Source organism: Magallana gigas, chromosome 7 (assembly GCF_963853765.1).
Source record: "Magallana gigas chromosome 7, xbMagGiga1.1, whole genome shotgun sequence".
Classification (NCBI taxonomy): domain Eukaryota; kingdom Metazoa; phylum Mollusca; class Bivalvia; order Ostreida; family Ostreidae; genus Magallana; species Magallana gigas.
The window spans coordinates 10878222-10899139 of record NC_088859.1 but is presented as its reverse complement, the minus strand read 5'-3'; the positions used below and the strand labels follow the sequence as shown (position 1 = coordinate 10899139).

Genomic DNA, 20918 nt, shown 5'->3' with positions numbered 1-20918 from the left:
TGAATTACGCACTTTTTCATTATATGAATTTTAGACTTTTCCGACAAGAATTTCTCGAAACCCCATATGAATCATGTTGTGTAATATTTAAAGATAGATTTCAAACTGTGTATAAGTAATCAAAGCAATTCTAAAAATTTTATGGATCCAAGCACTATTGATATCGAACTCTAGTCTCGTTCAACCAGACGCTCGGCTGTCTCCGTTAATCTCCGACAAGCAAGAGAGCCTTTCTGCTTGTCGGAGATTTACGGAGAATGCCGAGTGTTTGGTTAAACGAGGCTATATTATACTCTGGCGTAGGATTACATGAGCCTATAAAAATATCTTAGTTGTTCGTATTATATAAAATCTGACTATTTTCAAAGTGTTTATTGATAAGTTTCCTTGAAAAACAATGCTTCAGCATACATTACTTTGAATTTTTCTATTATTTTCAAGAACTAAGTCTTGTCAGCGGTGATGATTTGTGCTTAGGTCCAAACACTGTTTCACTTTCCGTTTGCCAGAGTAACTGCATAGGAGAGTTGATTAAAATCAACTCCCAAAAATGGGAACAATATTGCCATAGTAGTAAAAATTTACAGTTGTTAACCAAAAAACTGACAACACATTATGGACAATTATTAATGGAGTACAGCGACTCACAAGATACAAAATTTGAAAAATTACTGGTGATGTTTGAAACGGGTCACAACTAACTCATTCCTAAAAGTCTTCTCTACCAGCGTATCTACTACGCACAAAGTTTTTGCAAAGTTAAAAAGAAGAGCATGATCATGACGATGGCTTCTACCAATTAATGAATATTACAACCATCGACATTGAGCTTTTACTCATTGTTTCTTTCTGATATCTCACCAACATAGATTATTTGCATGGCCTTTTGATGATGACTGTTTATATAATATACTCTACCAACAGATAACATACTTAACAAAAAAAGAAGCCATGCTTCCTTAAAACCTAGAAGCTCTTCAATTACTGCCAAATCCATCTAATCTAAATCATATCTCGACAAACAAAAGCCAATTTCACAGCTATACACAATTTATGCCCAAATCTTGGTAATTTAAAACAAATGAATAAATTAAATCAGAAGGAACATTATTTTGGTCAGAAACTCCACACCTAGCTTCCTACAATGATACATCTACAAATGCCCTAAGGCCTAAGGAACCCAAGGGAACTGAGTAATTAATAATACCTTAAATCAGGATGGAAACATACAAATACTTTGTACTTCTCTCCAGAGAGTGATATATAAAATCTGCTAAACATCTGCATTGGGTTTTGTTGCTGTAACGGATTCAGGAGTGCGAATTTAACGTAATGAAATAACCAATCACATGTACATTAACGGTCAATACATCGTAGATATTGCAACAGTTGATAAATTGTACCACAGGCACCTGAATTTTTATCAATCAGTCGCTTAATAAGTCAAATATCGAAAAATTCTACCCTTTCTATCATTCAGATGCATGTGATTGTACGCAGTGACAATTCTCATATTTGTATAATTATTATTTAGAGGCATGCTTCTACACTAACTATGCAAAATCCAAAACACCAAATGAACTGAGGAAGAATAACAATCTCATTAGCATATCAACGGTAAAACTCTATTGCTTCAGTGTAGCATGAATGACTTCGACAAATGAGACATCTCTGCCAATCCTCTGAGCACGCTGAGTGACATTTCTACTCAGTGAAACTGAAAGTAGAAACTTGACCTAGATATAACCGGAAGTTTGGGTTTCTGACGTCATGGGTGTGTTATGAGGGCAAAATGGCCGACATTGTCATGTCTTGTTGTATGTCGGATCAGGAAAAAGAACAGAAAAGCCGAAGTAAGGATATAGATAGGCTTATCGCCAAAGAAAAGGCACAGTTTAGACGAACAATTAAAATTCTCTTGCTCGGTGCAGGCGAAAGTGGTAAAAGTACATTCTTAAAGCAAATGAGAATCATCCATGGGCAAGATTTCGACGACGAGTCCATCAAGGAATTTAAAAGTGTGATATATGGCAACGCAGTGAAAGGTTTGAGAGTTCTGATTGATGCTCGGGAAAAGCTCGCCATTCCTTGGGGAGATCAAGAGAATGCCAAGCACGGCGCCTTTGTTTTTAGTTACAATACGTCAACAAAACTGGATGAGACATCATTCGTGCAGTATGTAGAGCCGATGAGGTGCCTTTGGCAGGATAAAGGGATTCAAGCCGCCTATGACAGAAGGAGGGAATTCCAGTTGGTAGGTTTATCTTACAGTATAGAGATCTGGTAAATTTAAACGCCTGTCTCTTCATCTGATCTGCCAGGTAGATTAATGATGAAATAAGTTGCAGGTGCTATGCTATGAAATGCAGAATCAAGAGTAGTCATTACTTTTATAAGAGGACAAAAATATCACATATTCTGCATAATCATGCATTAAAATGTAATTTAAGGTGGAGAAATTGTAGAATATCAAATCATGAAATCAATAAGTAAGGTACTTACAGGTATGCCCATTATTCACTCCTATATGACATATTGATATAAACATGGGAGAGGTCAATGAGGTGATAATGTTGTTATTCATTTAAATTGTTTAAATTTGATTTTGATATTTCATTTTTCATGCAGTCTCTCTTGGACGCTTTATCAAAGTTTCAATACACTGTACATGTATCTCTTGGGAGTGTTGATTTAATTATCACCATAATTTTATGTCCACTTATCTAAACCACTTCACGATGTGTTATGTAGAGATCAATGTGTTATGTAGAGATCATTGAGGCAAATGCAGCATATCATTGGCAGAATATCAGATTAGGTACTGTACATTATAAGTAATATATCCGTGCATGTATGTACACTTCTGGTATATTATTCCTTCTTTTTGTCTGACAAGTCATTTGAATTGAAAGTGAATAAGATCACACCACCAGATCATTTAAGTGATAGAAATGCTTTTATATAGATTAGGAAAACTATGATGAAAGATAATCTTTAAAAAAAACCCGTCATATACAAGAGAATCGATCATACAGTTGTGTGTAATGAGTAAATGTTAAAAAATATGGGACAGTAAAAGGGCAAAAATAAGACCATTCTACATCATAAGTTGGTTATAGATCTAATAACTGGAATCTGTAATTTCTGGATATTGAAGTAAAGAGTCGGAAGCTCTGACAGTTATGTTTTTTGGTTCTTTCAAGAATGCGAATTTCCAAGTTATGCAATTACAGGTTATTGTGGGCCCAGTTTGGTAGGAACCAAAAATATACCCAGTATTCAATCTCTGTCAAGTTTGAATTTTATCTTCTGGTAATATCATTAGAGCCTAGCTATCACTATTTTCATTTTTTGTACATGAAATGAATTCAAATGATATTTGCAGTACATTACAAGGTTCTCTGCACTAGAATAATTTTATATAGGATTCCCAGGACTTAAGGATTTTGAAATGTTTGAATCCGAGCTAAATATGACGCTCACAGAAAAAAAAAATATATGAGCTCCATTTCACTTGGGTACAAATCCATACCATTCAGAAATGCCAGTTCCAAAAATACTTTCACATTTTATTTTTGATGTAGTTCATTAATTGGAGTATAACAGTTTGATGCGCACCTAATTCTCCTGCAACAGTTCTCCAAAATGACAGAACACTGCAGCTGTTTGTTTTTTCTTTGTTTTTGGTTCATGTTTTCCTGATTTCTATTCTGGTCTGGTTTGTATTCGAGTGTAGAATCCTTTTTAACGAACATTTTCAAATAGTAAATACCGACGTACAAATGACAATGTTGTAGGCATTGCATTCATGTTAAAATTTGTGAAATATATCTTGCTGAACTATAATGTTACACTGGATCTTCTTCAATCCTCCATGATATAAATTTGAAATCAATTAGGAAGACTAAGTAAAGAATGCTGGTGCTTTTATATTCATCTTCAGTGTCATTATATTATCTGATCAAGTGCAACTTTTGCAAAAACATGTTTCAAGTATTAATCTTCCTTTTTAGCTGCTCAAGATACCAGTACATATTTAGCATTATGTTTAGAACCAAATAAAAATATCTGAATAATCATAAAAATACTGAACTGAACTTGCTCAGTGTTTTATATGTTACTTCTAACTACATAAATATCTATACAGGTACATGATACCGTGAAATTCAGTTACTGGTATATAAATAGACATGACATATATGTCTTCATTTCACAGACACTCATAATATCTCTTGCATTTCATTAAAAACAAGACTTCCTCCAACCTGACCTCTAGTTGAAACATTTGAATTTGTGAAAACATTCAGATATCAACACGTAAAGTTAAAAAACACTATATCAAGGTTAAAAACACTAGGTTAAGCCTTTAATGCTATTATATCACTGGGTATCTTCTCCTTCAGTGAAACACAAGGATGACGATCACCTTTACATAATTTTGTGTGCCCTCTCCTGGCCAACCATCAATATATAACCAAATTATCATTGGCATCATCTTTTTTGTTAAGAGGAATGTCTGCAGCCTCCATTTATTTTTTCTTTGATTACAATTGTTTGAATTACATGTAAACTTTTCTTGGGCACCTTTTTAAAATTAGAACTTCCTTAATATCAATATACACAAACCAAAAGTTTAAACGCTGAGATAAGAGTTAATTACATAAAGTTTTTAAAAGGTGGCCTGATTCTGTAGCAATATAATGAGTTATTGTACTCTTCAAACTTCTCCTCTTAAAGTTTTTTGAACAAAGAAGAAATTGTCCCACCAGCAAGTAATCTTTTAAACATGTTTTGATTTAATGGTATATGTACCTGACTTATATCAATTTTGACTTGTGATTTTTGTAATGCGGGAAGCACATTCACTACATTTTAAATTGAAGAAAAATGTACCATTTGGACAACTCACGTGGATAAAACCTATCAAGCTGCACACTTATTGGATGGGTAATTCAATAGGTTAATGTACCTGGTAGATGAAAATTTATTTGCTAATTTGCAACATACTTCCCTTGTCAAACAGAATGAGAAGTTTTCTTCCTTGTTGGCATACATATTTAAGGTGGGGTATTGAAGGCTTCTTCTGTTTAGTAAATATATGCAGCAGTGATAATAATTTAGTGTGATCAAAACTTGAACTGATGTAATAGATCATTTGAAGTGTGTGTAATATTGGCATTTCAAAGATTTTTGTTCATGACCAGCCCTTGCTCCAAGTGACATTTAAACATATATCCCAAAGAAATCTAAGCTCAGGAAGAAAGTGAAAAGATATCTGTAACCCCTTTCCTCCACCTAAAAATAAGAAATTACATGTGTATGTAGTTGGAGGGGCATAGGGGTTTGTATGCAACAGAAGCATGTGTGTCTAGGTATGTTTTTAATGATACATCTTTTGATTCCATGCCTGATATGTTTATTTTACACACTTCTCTTTACTTCTCTGTTCTCTTACACTTCCAGATGATTGGAAAAACATATCAGTGGTTGATATGTGGTATGTTCATCTATTGAACAGAACAAATCAATGTTTGGTGTGTGGTATGTTGAGCTATATTGAACAGGACATATCACTGTTTGGTATACATGTGGTATGATGCTTGAGCTATTGAACATTTTCGGCCCTCACACTGGTCAAAGAGCAGTTAAAAATTGCTTACAGATCAAAAGATAAGAAATAAAACTCTTGCAGGTTGCGTCCAGGAAGCAACCGATTCATTTTTTTAATTCTCAGTGAGAACAGCTGCCCTGGATTGAAACTGCAATATGCCTTATCAAATTGAAGTATAAACATGCACAATAATACCAGGTATGCACGCTGGTTAGACCCCACTTGTAGCAAATAGTTGTTCTTCCATGATTTGGTTTTAAAATGCTTCTTGTTTTAAGACAGGTAGCCTCAAAAGTGATCATGCAGGTAAATTTAATCAGTCCACAATGGCCTCACATATATATACAAAACACAGTATATGAAATTGTAATGGTAATACTGGATTCAAAAGTGTGTATTGCACAGCACTGACTTAAATTGGGATAACACATGTCTGACAATTTATATACTGATAACATATGTGATAATAATAGTTAAAATTGTTTTTATGAAAATTTATCATGGGAAACACATGGCCAGTGTCACAAATGCTTATGACTGGGCCAACTAGCTAAATTTTTTTTCGATCTCATGAATAGTTAATGGCCTATTTCTATTGGCTTCTTTTCACTTTTGAGAAGAAATCTGACCAATTGCAGTAAAGCTTTCTCACACATCTATAAACAACGGCATGTTTTTGTTACATGATTGTAAATTTTATATCTTTGAAATCTAAAGAGGTTTAATAAATATCAATGAAAAAATGAGAAATGTTCAGCTTGTTTTGTTTCGATCCTGTCAGAAGGATATGTGAGAGAGGCTGAAGGTCTTTCAAGGTTTTGAATGAAAGTCACCCCTTCTTAGTATTCCAATATAGCATTGATCTCTTCACAGTTTTAACAAGATTAAGGTTTCTTTTAATCGTAATGCCTTAAACATGTAGGAGCACTATGATTAAGCTACCTTTGTCCATAATACATGAAACTTACACATGTAGGAGCACTATGATTAAACTTGTTCAATTTTCATATTACCGGTATAAAAAACTAATGTGTAAATATTGAATTGTCAACCATGGTTTCCTCAGGGTGACCATTTTCAATGTTATATATATATGCATACCCTACATGTAACTTCCCAGTTTGCTAACATGCAATATTTAATAATATATATATTCTATACTAATAAGTTGAAAGTTTAAAGCCTCAAACATTATTTAGTATGTCATACATGTATGTTTATAATCAGTTGGATTTTCCTCAATATCAAGTTTATCACCGATTTTATTTCATCAAGAAGTTCATATAGATCAGATTATTAGATATTTAATTAATTTAGATATTGGTCTAATTGCAACAGATTGAGTACATTAACTTATATTATGTTAATTAAGATATTGGTCAAATGCAACATTTAGTATGTGTGCTCGAATTTAACTTATATTGTGGATTAAATAAGAAATCAAATCTTTTTCTTGTGTATGGTTAACCAGTCAAGGACAGCTGTATGTGCACAGACAGTATGCAGGTGTTTAACACTGATTGCTATACACAGTTGTTTGAGATGTGGTAACATTTTGTATTAGTTTTCAACAAATCAGTTTAACAGTTTTATTAAATGGACATTTTTAATGTGTGGATCTAGAGAGCTGGGGGGGGGGGGGGGGGTAGAACCCCTGGAAAATTTAAATTTACATTGTCAATTACTGAAGATAGGCCTTGGATCTCCCCTGGCAAACAATTAGATATCCCTTGGTGCCCAGTTGGAAACATTTTTTGTAATGTCCATGTTGTTAAAACTGTTTCTGTGATGGTCCAATGAGATGCCAGTCCAGTGTGTTTCTGTTGTCAACACTCAATTAGCATCATTTGTTCACATGGTATTAACAACGATTATCATTTGAAATATATGTCAGCAGACTGTTTAAGAGAAAATTTCTAATCATAACCTTTTGATTTTGTGATACACACACTGATTGCGGTATTGAATGTGTTATTGAATCTGGAAAATAACAAGTGTCTGTATATATGTATGCACTCTTTACCCTGTCTCCCTAAAATAAGTGTCTTACTTTTCACTATAAGTGATTGTTTATCAAAGTTTGACACTGAAATGTTATGGCTTTGAAATGAGGCATCGGGTTTCTACATGAACCATATTTCATAGATTCAGTGCTAAATACATTTGATTGTACCATAATTAATTTTGTAAAGATTCTTCTGTAAAAACTTTGAGAATTCAGTGAGAAAATTTATGTCACGGTTGAATTTGAAAAAAATTTAATTGCCAAAAATTTAATGCCAAAAATTTGCAGAAGTTCTGTCCCTTTAGATTACAGTTTTATTTTTTCCCATTAATTGCAAAGTCGCATGACTTGAGAGTATTATTTTATTTTTGTAGAGGGTAGAACTCAACAGTAATACACACTAATCAAAAATTCATTTTAAGTACATGTACCTGTATATAATCAGTAGTGTAGGTCATGAGTAGTACATAGGAAGTCCCGATTCTGGTCAGCCAGTTGTTATAGATAACATAAATTAAGACACTTTTCCATACTGAACTTGTATTCAAAATTGGCATAAAAAGCAAAAAAGATTATTTTATTGCTTGTCTCAATCGTAATACACAATTATATATTCATACAGATCTTTGTATTCTATATTGGCAGTGGATTTCCTGATTGTGTATGAGTTATGAATTTGTTAGAATTTGATTTCTAACGATTATGTTTAATTGATTTTTATATTGTTTATTTTTTTTTACATCAGAATCAGGTGCAGTTTAAGATACAAGTATATTTACAGCAGTTGCACAGCTGTGCCATGTTTTAATAGACAGCATGTTTATTTGTTGTATTATATAGTGGCATTGTGGCAAGTGCAAATTATTGGAGTTGTAATTGTTATAGCAGTAATTGTCTTAGAAACTAAAAGCATATGTGGAATTGATTAACACTTCCCAGCAACTGATTTTGTCAGTATGAGTACTTGAGCCATCACAGTTTAACCTTGATCTTTTCATCCTCATGATTATGGATTATTGATTACTTCTACCTGTCTCCACTGTGAATTAAATTATCTACATTTTGATACTTGCAAGCAACCATACATTAGTGGTGCCTCCATTCCCCCCCTCCCCACCCACAAAAAAAAATAAAAATCTAGAACATTGCCAAATCTGTAAGTGAAGTGATGCAAGTCTGTCTTTTGATATCTTGTCTTATTTTTGGAAAAAGTAGGGAATGGTCCATTGGAAATTATCTGAGCATGTATTTCTCGTAGTCCTGAGAAATAGACAATTTCCGAACGTCTTTGCTGACCCTGATTAATTAGACATGTTTTGCCATTGTACTTTGTATATTTTCCCTCAGTGTTTCCAAACTTGACATCTGCAACAGCATGTAAACATTTCAGTTTAATATTTGCATTCTAGTAAAACTCAATGCTAGCTTTTTTTAAATTTGTCAAGTTTATTTCATGATGATCGATCAAATAGTGGGCAAAAATTATAATTATTTGAGTCGTTTTCATTAGTAGGAATACCAATTTTGTTTCTTGATTGTTGTTCGGATGTGATAAACACATGCTTAACAATTGGCATCCTTTTAGAGCAAATATTATCCCACAGCAAGTTTTTCCCACCTTACACTTGGTGATTATCGTGAACTGAAGTTTAAATTGTGACTAGATCAGGCCTATCTCCATTACTAGACCAGAAATCTTGAACAGACCAAGTGTTGGAGTCGTTAATTCCTCTGTCTCATTTCATCAAACACTTGGATATCGAGGAATCAATTTTGTTAGAAGTAATTTTTGTCACAGAGTCCCTTTTGTACCAGAGGAGTAGTTAAAGTAAGACTACCTCGACTTAAGAAGTGACAGACTGGGTGGGTCATGGTGGCAGCGTATAAGGACCTGTTTCTGATTGAACAAATAATTCGACTGAATTGCGTTTTACATTCATCGTACGTGTATTAGATAGAGAGCATTGTATCTATTGCACACAATGATGAATTAGTTTGTAGGTTGGGTTTATTTACCAGGAAAACATTACACAATGATTTGGTTGCCTTAGTGTTCTTATGGTTTGAAAGGTTCAGAATATACACAAGTACGTCCTCTGAGCCATGCTCTCTTCACACTCTCATCAATGCCTGCCTCTCTAGGTGGGAAAAATCTAATATTATCTGTATGGAGATAAAACCCTGAACCACTGATAAAGGAAAAAAACCCTGTTAAGATCCACAAAGTTTAGACGAGAGAGAAAGGAGTATAGCCCCTGGGCTAGGAAACTTTAAAAGTCCAGTATTGGTCACTCTTCACCTGATCACCCAGGTATCAAACAATGAATTCATCAGTGATAGTCAACCATGTACTGGGCGTTTTCTGTCTTACAGGGCCATGAAAACATGGACCCATATAAAAATGAACCCATGGTGAACGGAACTAAGATCAAATACGATGGAAACTTGGTGCTTTATAACCAAAAAATCATGCAAAGAGTTACTGTCACAAAATATGAATCACATGACTTCAGGGGCAATGTTCACACTCTTCTACTTGACAAAGTCTCATCCTTGACAGGAGACCCCAGCACTTTGGTGGAATATTAATCTTATCCCACCATTTTTACTACCATATTAACAAATCTGTTCAATGTTAATGTGTCAGCTTTATTTGCAGTACCTAGTCCAACAACCATTTGTACTATCAACTGTTGACAGTATCGAGCAACCTTGGTGTGCTAGTCTACAATATTCATGTCTGATTGGAAGGGATTTTAGAATATCTAGACTTCACACATTTTTAAAATGCATACAGTCTATCATTGTTGTGCATGCAGGTGCCCGGTTTTAATTTAACTTCACCATAGCTATTTCATTAGTATTCTCCTCCCTGGTGTTTAATATCAGTAAACATTACTGGTTTATTTATACAAAAAAGGAAATTGGTTATTGTTTCCAGTTTTGTTGATAATGCCTAACACTCTTCTTTTTTTCAGGGAGACTCCTTGAAGTACTTTATGGATGATTTGAATCGCATTGGACAACCAGTAAGTGGTTTTCAGCACCATGCAGTTAAACAACAACAAAAAAAGCTGTATTAATTTGTAAAACATTATATTTTCCCCAAACAATATGAAACATAAAAAAAAAATGCACAATTCATTTTTATGTTAAACCATAAATTTGTAAAGATTAGATACATTGTATTGTACATTGAAATAAAAAATTTTTTTTTTATTATTTAGGGTTATATACCGACGAAACTCGATATTCTACATGCTAGAAAGGCGACCAAAGGCATCATAGAACACATGATTGACATCAGCGGCGTACCGTTCCTGTTTGTGGATGTCGGAGGTCAAAGGTCACAGAGACAAAAATGGTTCCAGTGCTTCGAGAGCATCACCTCCATTCTGTTCCTAGCATCCTCCAGTGAATTCGATCAAGTGCTTTTAGAGGACAGGAAGACGAATCGCCTGCAGGAGTCCTGTGACATCTTTGAAACAATCATCAACAACAAGACATTTTGTAGTGTGTCCATAATTCTCTTTCTGAACAAATTTGACTTATTAAAAGAAAAGATCAAGCATGTTAGCGTCAAAGACTACTTCCCCGATTTCCCAGGCGACCCCCATAACCTAGAACACGTACAGAACTTTCTGCTGACAATGTTCGACGAGAAGCGAAAGGACAGGAGTAAACCTCTGTTTCATCATTTCACGACTGCCATAGACACTGACAATGTACGCTTTGTGTTTCAAGCGGTAAAGGACACGATTCTGCAAGAAAACCTCAAGTCACTAATGCTACAATGAGGCTGGCTGGTTACAAGTGTTGTGAAATCAGGAAATCAAAACAAGCCAATATGGATTGCCTGAATCGGTCCAGGGGACACCTGTCAGCGACAGGGGTACCTGAGGGGGTCAGCTACTGTCAGTAAGATACACAGAGGCTCCCAACGGGGGAACCTGCTTCTTGTGGCTTCATGTGGCAACAGTGTCATGTGCAAAATTTGTGAGCAGTATGTAAGCGAGAGAGCGAGAGAGAAAGAGAGAGATTCACTGAAATCTACATATTCATATATCTAGTCCATGATAGAAGGGTGTACTATTGACTTTGTGGCTTGTTGTCTTTGTGGTCGTGAAATTCTGTGGAAAGATGTGAAACATTGTTTCAGATGTGTCAGATGTTTATAACGGTGTAGATGTACTGTGTGCATGTATATAAACAAACGCAATATTGTTAACACAGTGATCAAAGATATTGTATGATTTTACAGTGTATTTGAGTGCATACTTACTTGTAATCGTTAAATGATGGAGGTGGGGGAAATATCTCTATTAACAAGAAAGCCTTATAGTTTTATAAGATTAGTTAGTCCTGACAATTTATCCAACTGTCATTTGCACATGCAGAATTTCCTATTTCATTAAGAAGGCTGGATGGTTGTGGCCATTTTTAGACTGTTCTGATCTCCTTTAGAAGAAGAGCTCTATATAAAGATATAGGAAAATACTCAGATTTAAGAGCTAAATTTTATGGATTTTTTCTTAACTAAATAATACATGTAGTTTATAGCTTAACAAATCATATCTAAAAATTTAAGGTATATCTGATGGTTAAGTTTGTTGACCATCCAGTCTCCTTAAGTCATTGCTAGTAGTGTATTTTTTTTTTTGGTAAACTTATAATTAATTTTTAGAAATAGATTGTAACAGCCCCATGGTAAACATGAACAGGTCCTTATGAAATTGTGTTGGTTGAAAATCAGTAATTTATAATTTATTTTGCATATACGTAATGGATAGTGAATGGTGACAGAGTCAAACTACTTTTCCAAGTATTTATCAAGTATTATAATGAGTTGTAGTGTTCGTTCATAGTAATATAAAAAGCTTATAGTGGATGAAAGACATTCGTGTTAGATAAGTGTCGGGACACTATCACAAGGAACTTTGATGTATATTGATCATAGCAAGATTGAGTTGACATTTTAAGGTTGTAGTTTTGGTTTGCATAATTTGAGAGTTTCTTGTACATTGATTTACACTCTCGGCTCCTGTCGTAGCAGGGCTGGGTTTGTTTGGTGCTTTATATGTACACTCTCTGTGCTACACACTTGATCAGTCATCGAGAACTTTGAAACTCAATCCTCAACTTGAAGACTTCCCTCAATATCCTCTTGGCTGCTTCCTCCCCCAAAAACGTTCAGAGATGTTTACAATAACGTCAAAAGTTACATGTAGTGAGGTTTTTGTGTTGTAGTAATAGCTTGTGTACTACATATTCATACAGTGTTCAACATGCTGGCTTTCTGGTCTATGACACAGAAGGAATTTCTGACTGGATCTGATCATCATGTCTGATGGTCATTGACCCTGGTCCTTGAAATTTGGTTTATGTGCATTAAGCATTCAGAGTATAAGTTAATTGTACATTCATTGATTTGTGGTTATTTTTGAAACTGACCAGATCGACTTGATAAATTTTTTCTTTATTTAAAAGGGATCAATAATTTAGAAAGAAGCTTATACATTAAGAATAAAAGATATTTAACTGATGTGAGAGTATTTGGATCAGAGAGAGAGAGAGAGAGAGAGAGAGAGAGAGAAAGACAGAGAAACTTATAATCAGAAAATGGTTAATATATATGTGTTGTATCATCTGCAAGAGACTGTGCTTTTCTATCCTTCATCCTGTTTATTAGAAGCAGAAAGACAATTGGTCTGTGAATATTTTCAAAGACCAAAGATGGAGTACCATTTGTTTAAGTGCCTCATTTACACTGTTGGTTATTTATCCACTTATTATTACTCAACGATCACCTATTGATTTTTTTGGTAGATATTTCAACTTTGCTTATTGCATAACATGAAATGAATGTCAATAGCTCTTAAAAAGAGTATAAGAGATGTAGCTATTGAGCTCAAAATCTATGATTATCCTGATTTTCATTACAAACAACAATGCTGCTCCTTTTTGGGGTTCCTCATTTTACCCGTGCCCTGTTACACGATATATTTTTACGCCTGTACTATTACTACTTTTTATAGTTTTCATCTAATATTTTAAGACAGTCATATACCTTGTTATTCTACGTCATTTTTATTTTGGGGACTAATGGTTGTCAGTATTTATCTATCTGCTGAGGACAAAAATATTTTCCTGTCATTTTTGCAGCCAGGTCTAGACTTCTCTGCCTATTTTATATTTCATGGTGTACTTTGTGTTGTTCCAGGCATCATTTTTTGCTCAATAATGTTCTATTTAAGTAAGGTACAATCAGGTTTGCTTGTTGGTGCATTTTTCAGTGTATTAAAAAAGACAACTCTAGTTTCACTCACAGTTACTGAGTTATAGAACTTGGTTTTACAAAGCATTTTGTTTTTCTTTGTAATCTGTTGCATGTTGTATACAACTTGTGTCATATATATATTTCATCAGATATTCCTCATCCCACCGTTATTAGGGAGTTAAATTGGAAGCACGATATATCAAGCCAAAATTTCCATTTATTAAGCTACGGTAATCTAGTTGTTCAAGCATTTGTTTAAATTGATTTCTTTTCTATGTATATGCTAATGTTTCATAATATTGTGTAACATTACTACAACTTGCATTATATTTATTTTTTTCCTTCTTTGATTAATACATCAATTTTTTTTCTTGTTGCTACTGAGCGGCTCTAATTTGGAATATTTTCTACTTGGGTCAAATTTGTGTATTACAAATACTGTTCTTTAATGTTGTGCAATTTCTCATAATAATATTCTCTGTAAAATCTTCACTGTATAAAAATGGAGATTTAAAAAAAAAATAATTTACATAGTTGAGCAAGAGAAAACAATACTAAACCAGAGCTACCAGAAATTGAAAGAAAAAAAAAAACAGTTCTTGACACAAAATGATGGGGCCTGGTATTTTTTCTGAGATTGGCTTTTCAATTGCGTTGCCTGGAAACACCTTTAATTGTTATCCAGGCAGGAACAACAGTTGTATATCCGCATGTAAACAATACTTAAATGACATATAGAAAGTTTAGATTAAAATCTATCTATGCTATCTGTTTGTGTTTTTTGGTTTTTTTTTTATTTGTATTGATCTATTTCTGAACTTGCTGAAGTTGTTGATTCCAACAGCTGTTGAAAGCGTATTAAATGGGATATATTTATTGTAAGGAAAACATGTGCACCACTTATTTTTTAGCTCATGAAATTCATAAGTAGAAACTCAGTAACATAATGGTGAAATAAATATTTTAACAACTTAATGATAAAACTAACCTGCTTGAAATAAGTACAAGTACTTTGAATTTTGCTATTTTCATTCCGTGTTTGTCAGAACGCCATATTTCCTGTATAATAACATCTATTTAGGTCATATGTTACAGCTGGAGAAAGAGTAATGAACAAATTTATTTATAAAGTCGGCTCAGTTTAGCTTTCAATAAGTGCATCTAGAGAGAATAAATATTACCCTGTTATGTAAAGTTTGTTTTACAAAACTTTGTACATCAATATTTCTACAGAAAATAAAACCATAGTTTGACAATGTACATAAAATTAGACATAGCAGGGGGGTTTTTGGGTAAATAAATTGAAACAATTTTAATGCCTTTCAAAAACATAATTTTGCATGCATAGATTCCATTCTTTTTTAATGACTAAACTACAACACAACATTGATCACCAAACTGCAAACATTGTTTTAAATAAGATATAAAATAATCGGATTTTGACAAAATTTACATGATATGTGCTTTAACAAGAATAATCCAATTCAAAAGCAGGTTCTTTGATAATATTGATGCCATAGTTTGTATATGACATGTTATGAATCGTATAATCTTAAACTCGGGTAAACAAACCAGAACTTCCAATCTTAAATGCAGCCATATACTTTGTTTTGTTGTAAAATCGTTTTGGCAAATTTTAACATGTAATATTTAATTAAAACAACATATTACAGTAGATAAGTTCAAATCGACAGAATGACATTTATTTATGTAAGTTCACAGTTTTTACTCTCTGGAAAATTTTGATTTTTAACATGAGGCCCAAGGACCACATCGCTCACCTTAACAACAAAAGCCATGACTCTTATCAAATCATTCATGGTATCAAATACAAATTATCAACTACTAGTAAATGGAGTATATCTTGTTTTAAAAGATCTTTAAACTGTTCGGCACATATTCCTGTTTTAAACATTAAACCCATTTTGTTTTTCAGACGTTGAGAGGAAGATCTGATTCAAAAGATTTTCTCTATTTATTCCTATGGAATTGCAGGGATCGCACATTTTCATTTTTTTTTTACACTGGCCATCACTTGAATTTGCCCCTTTTCCATCACTTGAGTTTCCCCCTAAATGTCACTCAAAATGCTATCTGTATTTACACTTTCTTCTGGATCTCTAAATTTTGATTGCGTCAAAAATATACCTTCTCCATCTGATGAAGACATCTTTTCTCATTGAGTTTTACCCAGAGAGTAGTAGTCAGAAATCACCTTAAGTTTCATTTAAATATGAACTTACCTGGCACTGTCCATTAAGTTCAACAATACACCATTATTTCACCCCTTTTGTTGTTGTTTTGTAAATGGACAATCAATAGTGTTACGTAATCTTAACAAATATTTAAGCCAACACCTGAGACAGTTTATTAAGTTAACAATAGAGAAAATGTTTTAAGTAGGATAAAATCCTCAAACCGTCCATTCTGTGAGAAAAAGAACTGTTCTCGGCCCTTCGGGCCTCGAACAGTTCTTTCTCTCACAGAATGGACAGTTTTCGAATTTTCTCCTTTACTTAAATTATTGTAAATATCAATAAATATACCAACGAAATAATCTCAGAGAAATTTCATACCTCTTTATCCACTACACTTCATCAGATCATGCTAATAGAATGTCAGTATAAGTAGTTACTATTGCTGTTAATGGACATAGAAATTTTCCATTTTTTTACTTTTGAAAATGAAAGTTTTTTTTGAATTTCTTTTATATGTCTTCTATCTGTTTAGTTGACACATGGACATTTCAAGTCAAAATGTAGGAAACGTTTTTAATATACAAAAAAAAAAATGGCTAATATGATAAATATAGAAGCTCTCTAAATGAAAATTGGAATTTATTTTAAATATCTGAAGAAATTTTTATAACACAAGATCCGATCTTTAAAAAAAATCAAATAAATTTTCAATAATTCTAAATTATGTTCCTTGAAAAAAGTACACACTCTACATTTTAATGAACTTTAAATATCTTTTATGCGGGATGCTTTGTGCCAAGTATGTTAAGAAGTGGTTATGGGGGTGAATTTAAAAATGTAAAAAGTTTACAGACGGACAAACAGACGGACCATGGTCAAAAAATGATCAGGAAAGCTAACTAGAGCATTTAGCACCTTTTGTACAATTTTGGTTACGAAGTTTTATGAATATTGAAATATTAAGAAATAGTGAGGCAGAAAATCCGTAAACATATCTTATAATCTTTACGAATTGAAATTTTTGTAAAAGTCTTTAAATAATGTCTGAAGATGCAAATTATATGATTTGATTTATATACATGTATTCTCTCACGACATTACAAAATAAAGATACACATAGTATCATTACAAGCTTTTCATACTTGCGGAAAAAAGAGCATTATGCACCTCAGCTATCATTTTCGGGCCCGAGAACTGCTTCTGTCTGCTGCCCTTGCTGATGTCCAGCTACTAGTATCCCACCTCATGCAGCTGTAACCGTTCCTACTTTGTGCCCCTTGTTATAGGCTGATATGTCACTGCAGTAGTACATTTAAACATTTGATGCTTATTATTTTTTTTTTTTTTGGGGGGGGGGATGTCGTCAGTCCTATAACATACCAAGGCTGTGCAGAAAAAATTAATTATAGTACCGCGCACTCGTTAGCGCGGTGTGATAATTTGTCTGCACAGTCTTGTTGCGTTATTGGACCGATGACATCCAAAATAAGCATTCAATGTTTATATTCATATTGTTTTTATTTGTATGAAGTATTTGTGTATCGTCTCTTTAATGTTATATACGCTCTTAGTCAGGGATATGAAACCTACATGGAACAACCATATTAACACGTTATATAACATTTTTGAATAAGTTTTCTCGTTATGTCACAAATGAGATAATTTTATTACTTTGCCCTGTAAATTGCTGAATCACACCGGAAATAGTTATATTGCCCTACCTGAAAAAGTTATATTTCACAGGAAATGGTTATATCGCCCTCCCGAAACTGCTATATCACCCTCGCGTGCAATAATTCTGCATATTAATTACGTGAATGGCATGACAGTGTCTGCTATTCAGAGAAACTTCCTTTAATTGTTTAATTTGAAAAATAATCTTCTTTTTGAAAGCATCGATCGGTATTTTAAAAGAAAATTGATTCGTAAGATATGAAGATGCATTAATAATTAAAATACACCTGTTAATAAGGTAAATATATTCTTAAACATATTTTTATTTTTAAAAATGTTATATAACATATATTACATGACTTCGAGGGCGACATACCAGAATATTTGCCCCGAGGTGACAGGAAAGCCCTAGAGTGTTATGTCGCCCACTGCCGAATATTTAGTTCGCTTCCGCGACTAAAAATATAGTTCAGAAACTTTGTAGAAAAAAATCTTTTTTATTAACGAATAATAATTTAAATTTTTTTATATTTCAAATTGATTATGTAAATTTGAACCTGTAATTTATGATAATCTTACAATATATGAAATAAATTTATTCAAAACGCGTGATGATGCTTACATTTGTGCTCCTGCGCCAAAGTGTTTTCATAGGAAATTGAACGTCGCAGATTTCCAGTGCAAACATTAGGGGAAATAAACATTGAATGTATAACTATATCCTTGTGTTTTCCATTCTTAGTACATGGCCAATCCAGTTCTACTTTCTGTGTGTAATCATCGCTATCGTTGTATTTGTTATTCGATGTAGTTCTTCATTTGAGATTTTGTTAAGCCATCTTACTTTTAAGATTTTTCTCAGGCATCTATTATGGTATCGAAGATCTTTTTGTCTTGTTCTGTTATTTTCCAAGTTTCGCTTTCACCTAATACAGCTAACAGGACCAATGTCTTAAATAATTTAAATTCTGTATGAATGGAACTTTTTGAAGAGCTCTAAATCTCACTGAGCTATGTAAATTGAAATTTGCATGGCTTTTCCATTCTGTTTTTAATGTCCTCGTCAGCTCCTTCTTTTGATATTTTTTATCCTACAAGGTAAAACGTATCGTATCTTCATCCTGAAGGTATTGTTCCTCAGTCTTTATTGCGTCAGGTAAGTTAGAGTTAAGTTTTATTACTTTTGTTTTCTCGGTGTTTATTCTTAGGCTAACTTGAATCTTGAGGAAAGTAGAGCAAGGTCGTCTGCAAAGGTTATCTCTTCGAGTTTTGTTTTCAAGCCCAACCTTATTTCTGATATCTCCTCATCAGCGGTTTTCTTCATTATGAAGTTTATGAGCACCGGATATAGGAATAACGACATGCATGGCTCGTCCATGTTTCAATCCAGTTGTTACCTGAAACCAGTCAGATGCTTCACCATCAATCGGGACAGCACATTGGAATTGCTCATTTAGAAGTTTCACCATTCTGATGAGTTTATCTGGGATGCAATAAAACCTCATGATGGACGATAGACACTCTCTATGACTGAAATCAAATGCTTCTTATCATCGTAAATATATATATATATATATATCACTTTTTGGGGGAATTATTACAATTAGACTTTTGTTTGAAGCTGCTGGTATAGTTTCTGGTTTCAAATAGTTGAACAAATGTTTCTAAATACTAGTAATGAGTTTTTGTGTCTGCTTTCAATACATCGGCTGTTGTCCCATCAACTCCACAAAGTTTCCCATTCTTACGTTTCTTTAAAGCCTTTACAATTTCTTCTTTTCATATCATTTAGTATAGATTTCATCTATACCCGAAATGTTAACTTTAAGCTTCAAGTGATTGATTATGTTGTGGGAGATTATACACTAGTATTGGTAGAAAACTCGATCTCTATCCACCTTTTCTTTTTTAACTCTTGGCTACTAACTGAGGATATTGCTGTCTTTATCCCTTTTTGCAGTTGTCGTGCTTTTGCTATCATTATTTAGCACTCTTGTTATTTCATACTTAGTCTTTATGTGACAGCCATTTTTGTCCACTCTTTCTGCTTCAATAATCATACCTTCTGTCCATTATCTTCTGTCATTCATCATACTGCCTTTTTCCTTTCTACTAGTATCTTTGATGCTCTATTTTTTTTTTACTTTACGTTAGTTTTCATTCGTTCTGATCTGCTGTTGTTAAGCTAAAGTTTTAGCTGTTTCCTTTCTTTTATTAACCTTTATGAATCTCTGCTTATACATGATTTCTGACCTTTTTTTAACCTCGCTATGGTATATGCTGTTTCCATGTAGCCATTTCTTATACTTCCCTAGATACCTTCCACAATTTTAGGTTCCTCTCGGATTTTAAATCAGTTTTCAGTTCCATTGTGAATGCACTCTTTCTCAGACTGTTGGAGTTTTGTAAAATCAAACTTCTTTCTTGTGTATTTGCACTATATTTCTGTCTAAACTTTACTGCTTTCATCAGATTTTTCTCATTGCTCTTGTGTCTGAGACAGATGCTCTGTGTTGTTAAGATATAAGCACATGATTAATTTGATTGTGTTTCTCTTTATAGGGTGTATTCGATGTGATCTATGTCCAGGTGTGTGGGGAAATATTGTCGCATTGGTGGAATAATTGCTCTCGATTTTAAATTCGTTCTCCTATTCAATGTTTTCCCAAGGCACTTTCATGTCTTTCGTTGTTTCTACCAAACTTCGCATTGAAATCTAGATCCTGTGATAGACGGTTTATCAACGTCATAATTTGGAATGTTATTGATATCTTCCTGTACTTGTTCCATGAATGATTCTTTTGTCCCTTCAAAGCGTTCATTTGTAGAAGAAAATACCAGTACAACAGTCACACCAATATTTAAGTTTGTTGTATAAATCTTGCATATATCAATCTTTCATTTATGGGTTTCCATTCCACTCGGAATTGCTTTGCTTTCTTTATCAGCATTATTATTCCAAATCCTTCTTGGTGAAATCCATCTTCTCTTTTTGAGTATAGCATTAGTTTTTCCATTCAAAGCCCAATTATATCCAGTCGGTATCATCCATCTCACGTTCTAACTGAGCTGTTTTACCTGTATTGTTCCTATGTAAGTTATTTAGTGTGCATAGTGACTTCAAATTGGTTTCCATCCACATGGATATTTTCT

The 20918-nt window shown here is 33.5% G+C and overlaps 1 protein-coding gene across 1 annotated transcript; it reads left to right on the top strand.

Annotated features, from left to right (window-relative positions):
• Positions 1-1750: 1750 nt before the first annotated feature.
• On the top strand, positions 1751-14662 carry LOC105341702 (guanine nucleotide-binding protein subunit alpha-12). The gene is made up of 3 exons (XM_011448364.4): positions 1751-2254; positions 10595-10645; positions 10844-14662. The coding sequence occupies exons 1-3, from the start codon at positions 1793-1795 to the stop codon at positions 11411-11413; spliced, it is 1083 nt and encodes a 360-aa protein (XP_011446666.3). The 5' UTR covers positions 1751-1792; the 3' UTR covers positions 11414-14662.
• The last annotated feature ends 6256 nt before the right edge of the window (positions 14663-20918 follow it).

Excerpts from the sequence above, each read along its gene's own strand:
- LOC105341702 (XM_011448364.4), top strand. The coding sequence starts at position 1,793 with ATGGCCGACATTGTCATGTCTTGTTGTATGTCGGATCAGGAAAAAGAA. Across the intron at positions 2,255-10,594 it reads GAAGGAGGGAATTCCAGTTG|GGAGACTCCTTGAAGTACTT; the intron begins GTAGGTTTATCT and ends TCTTTTTTTCAG. Across the intron at positions 10,646-10,843 it reads TGAATCGCATTGGACAACCA|GGTTATATACCGACGAAACT; the intron begins GTAAGTGGTTTT and ends TTTATTATTTAG.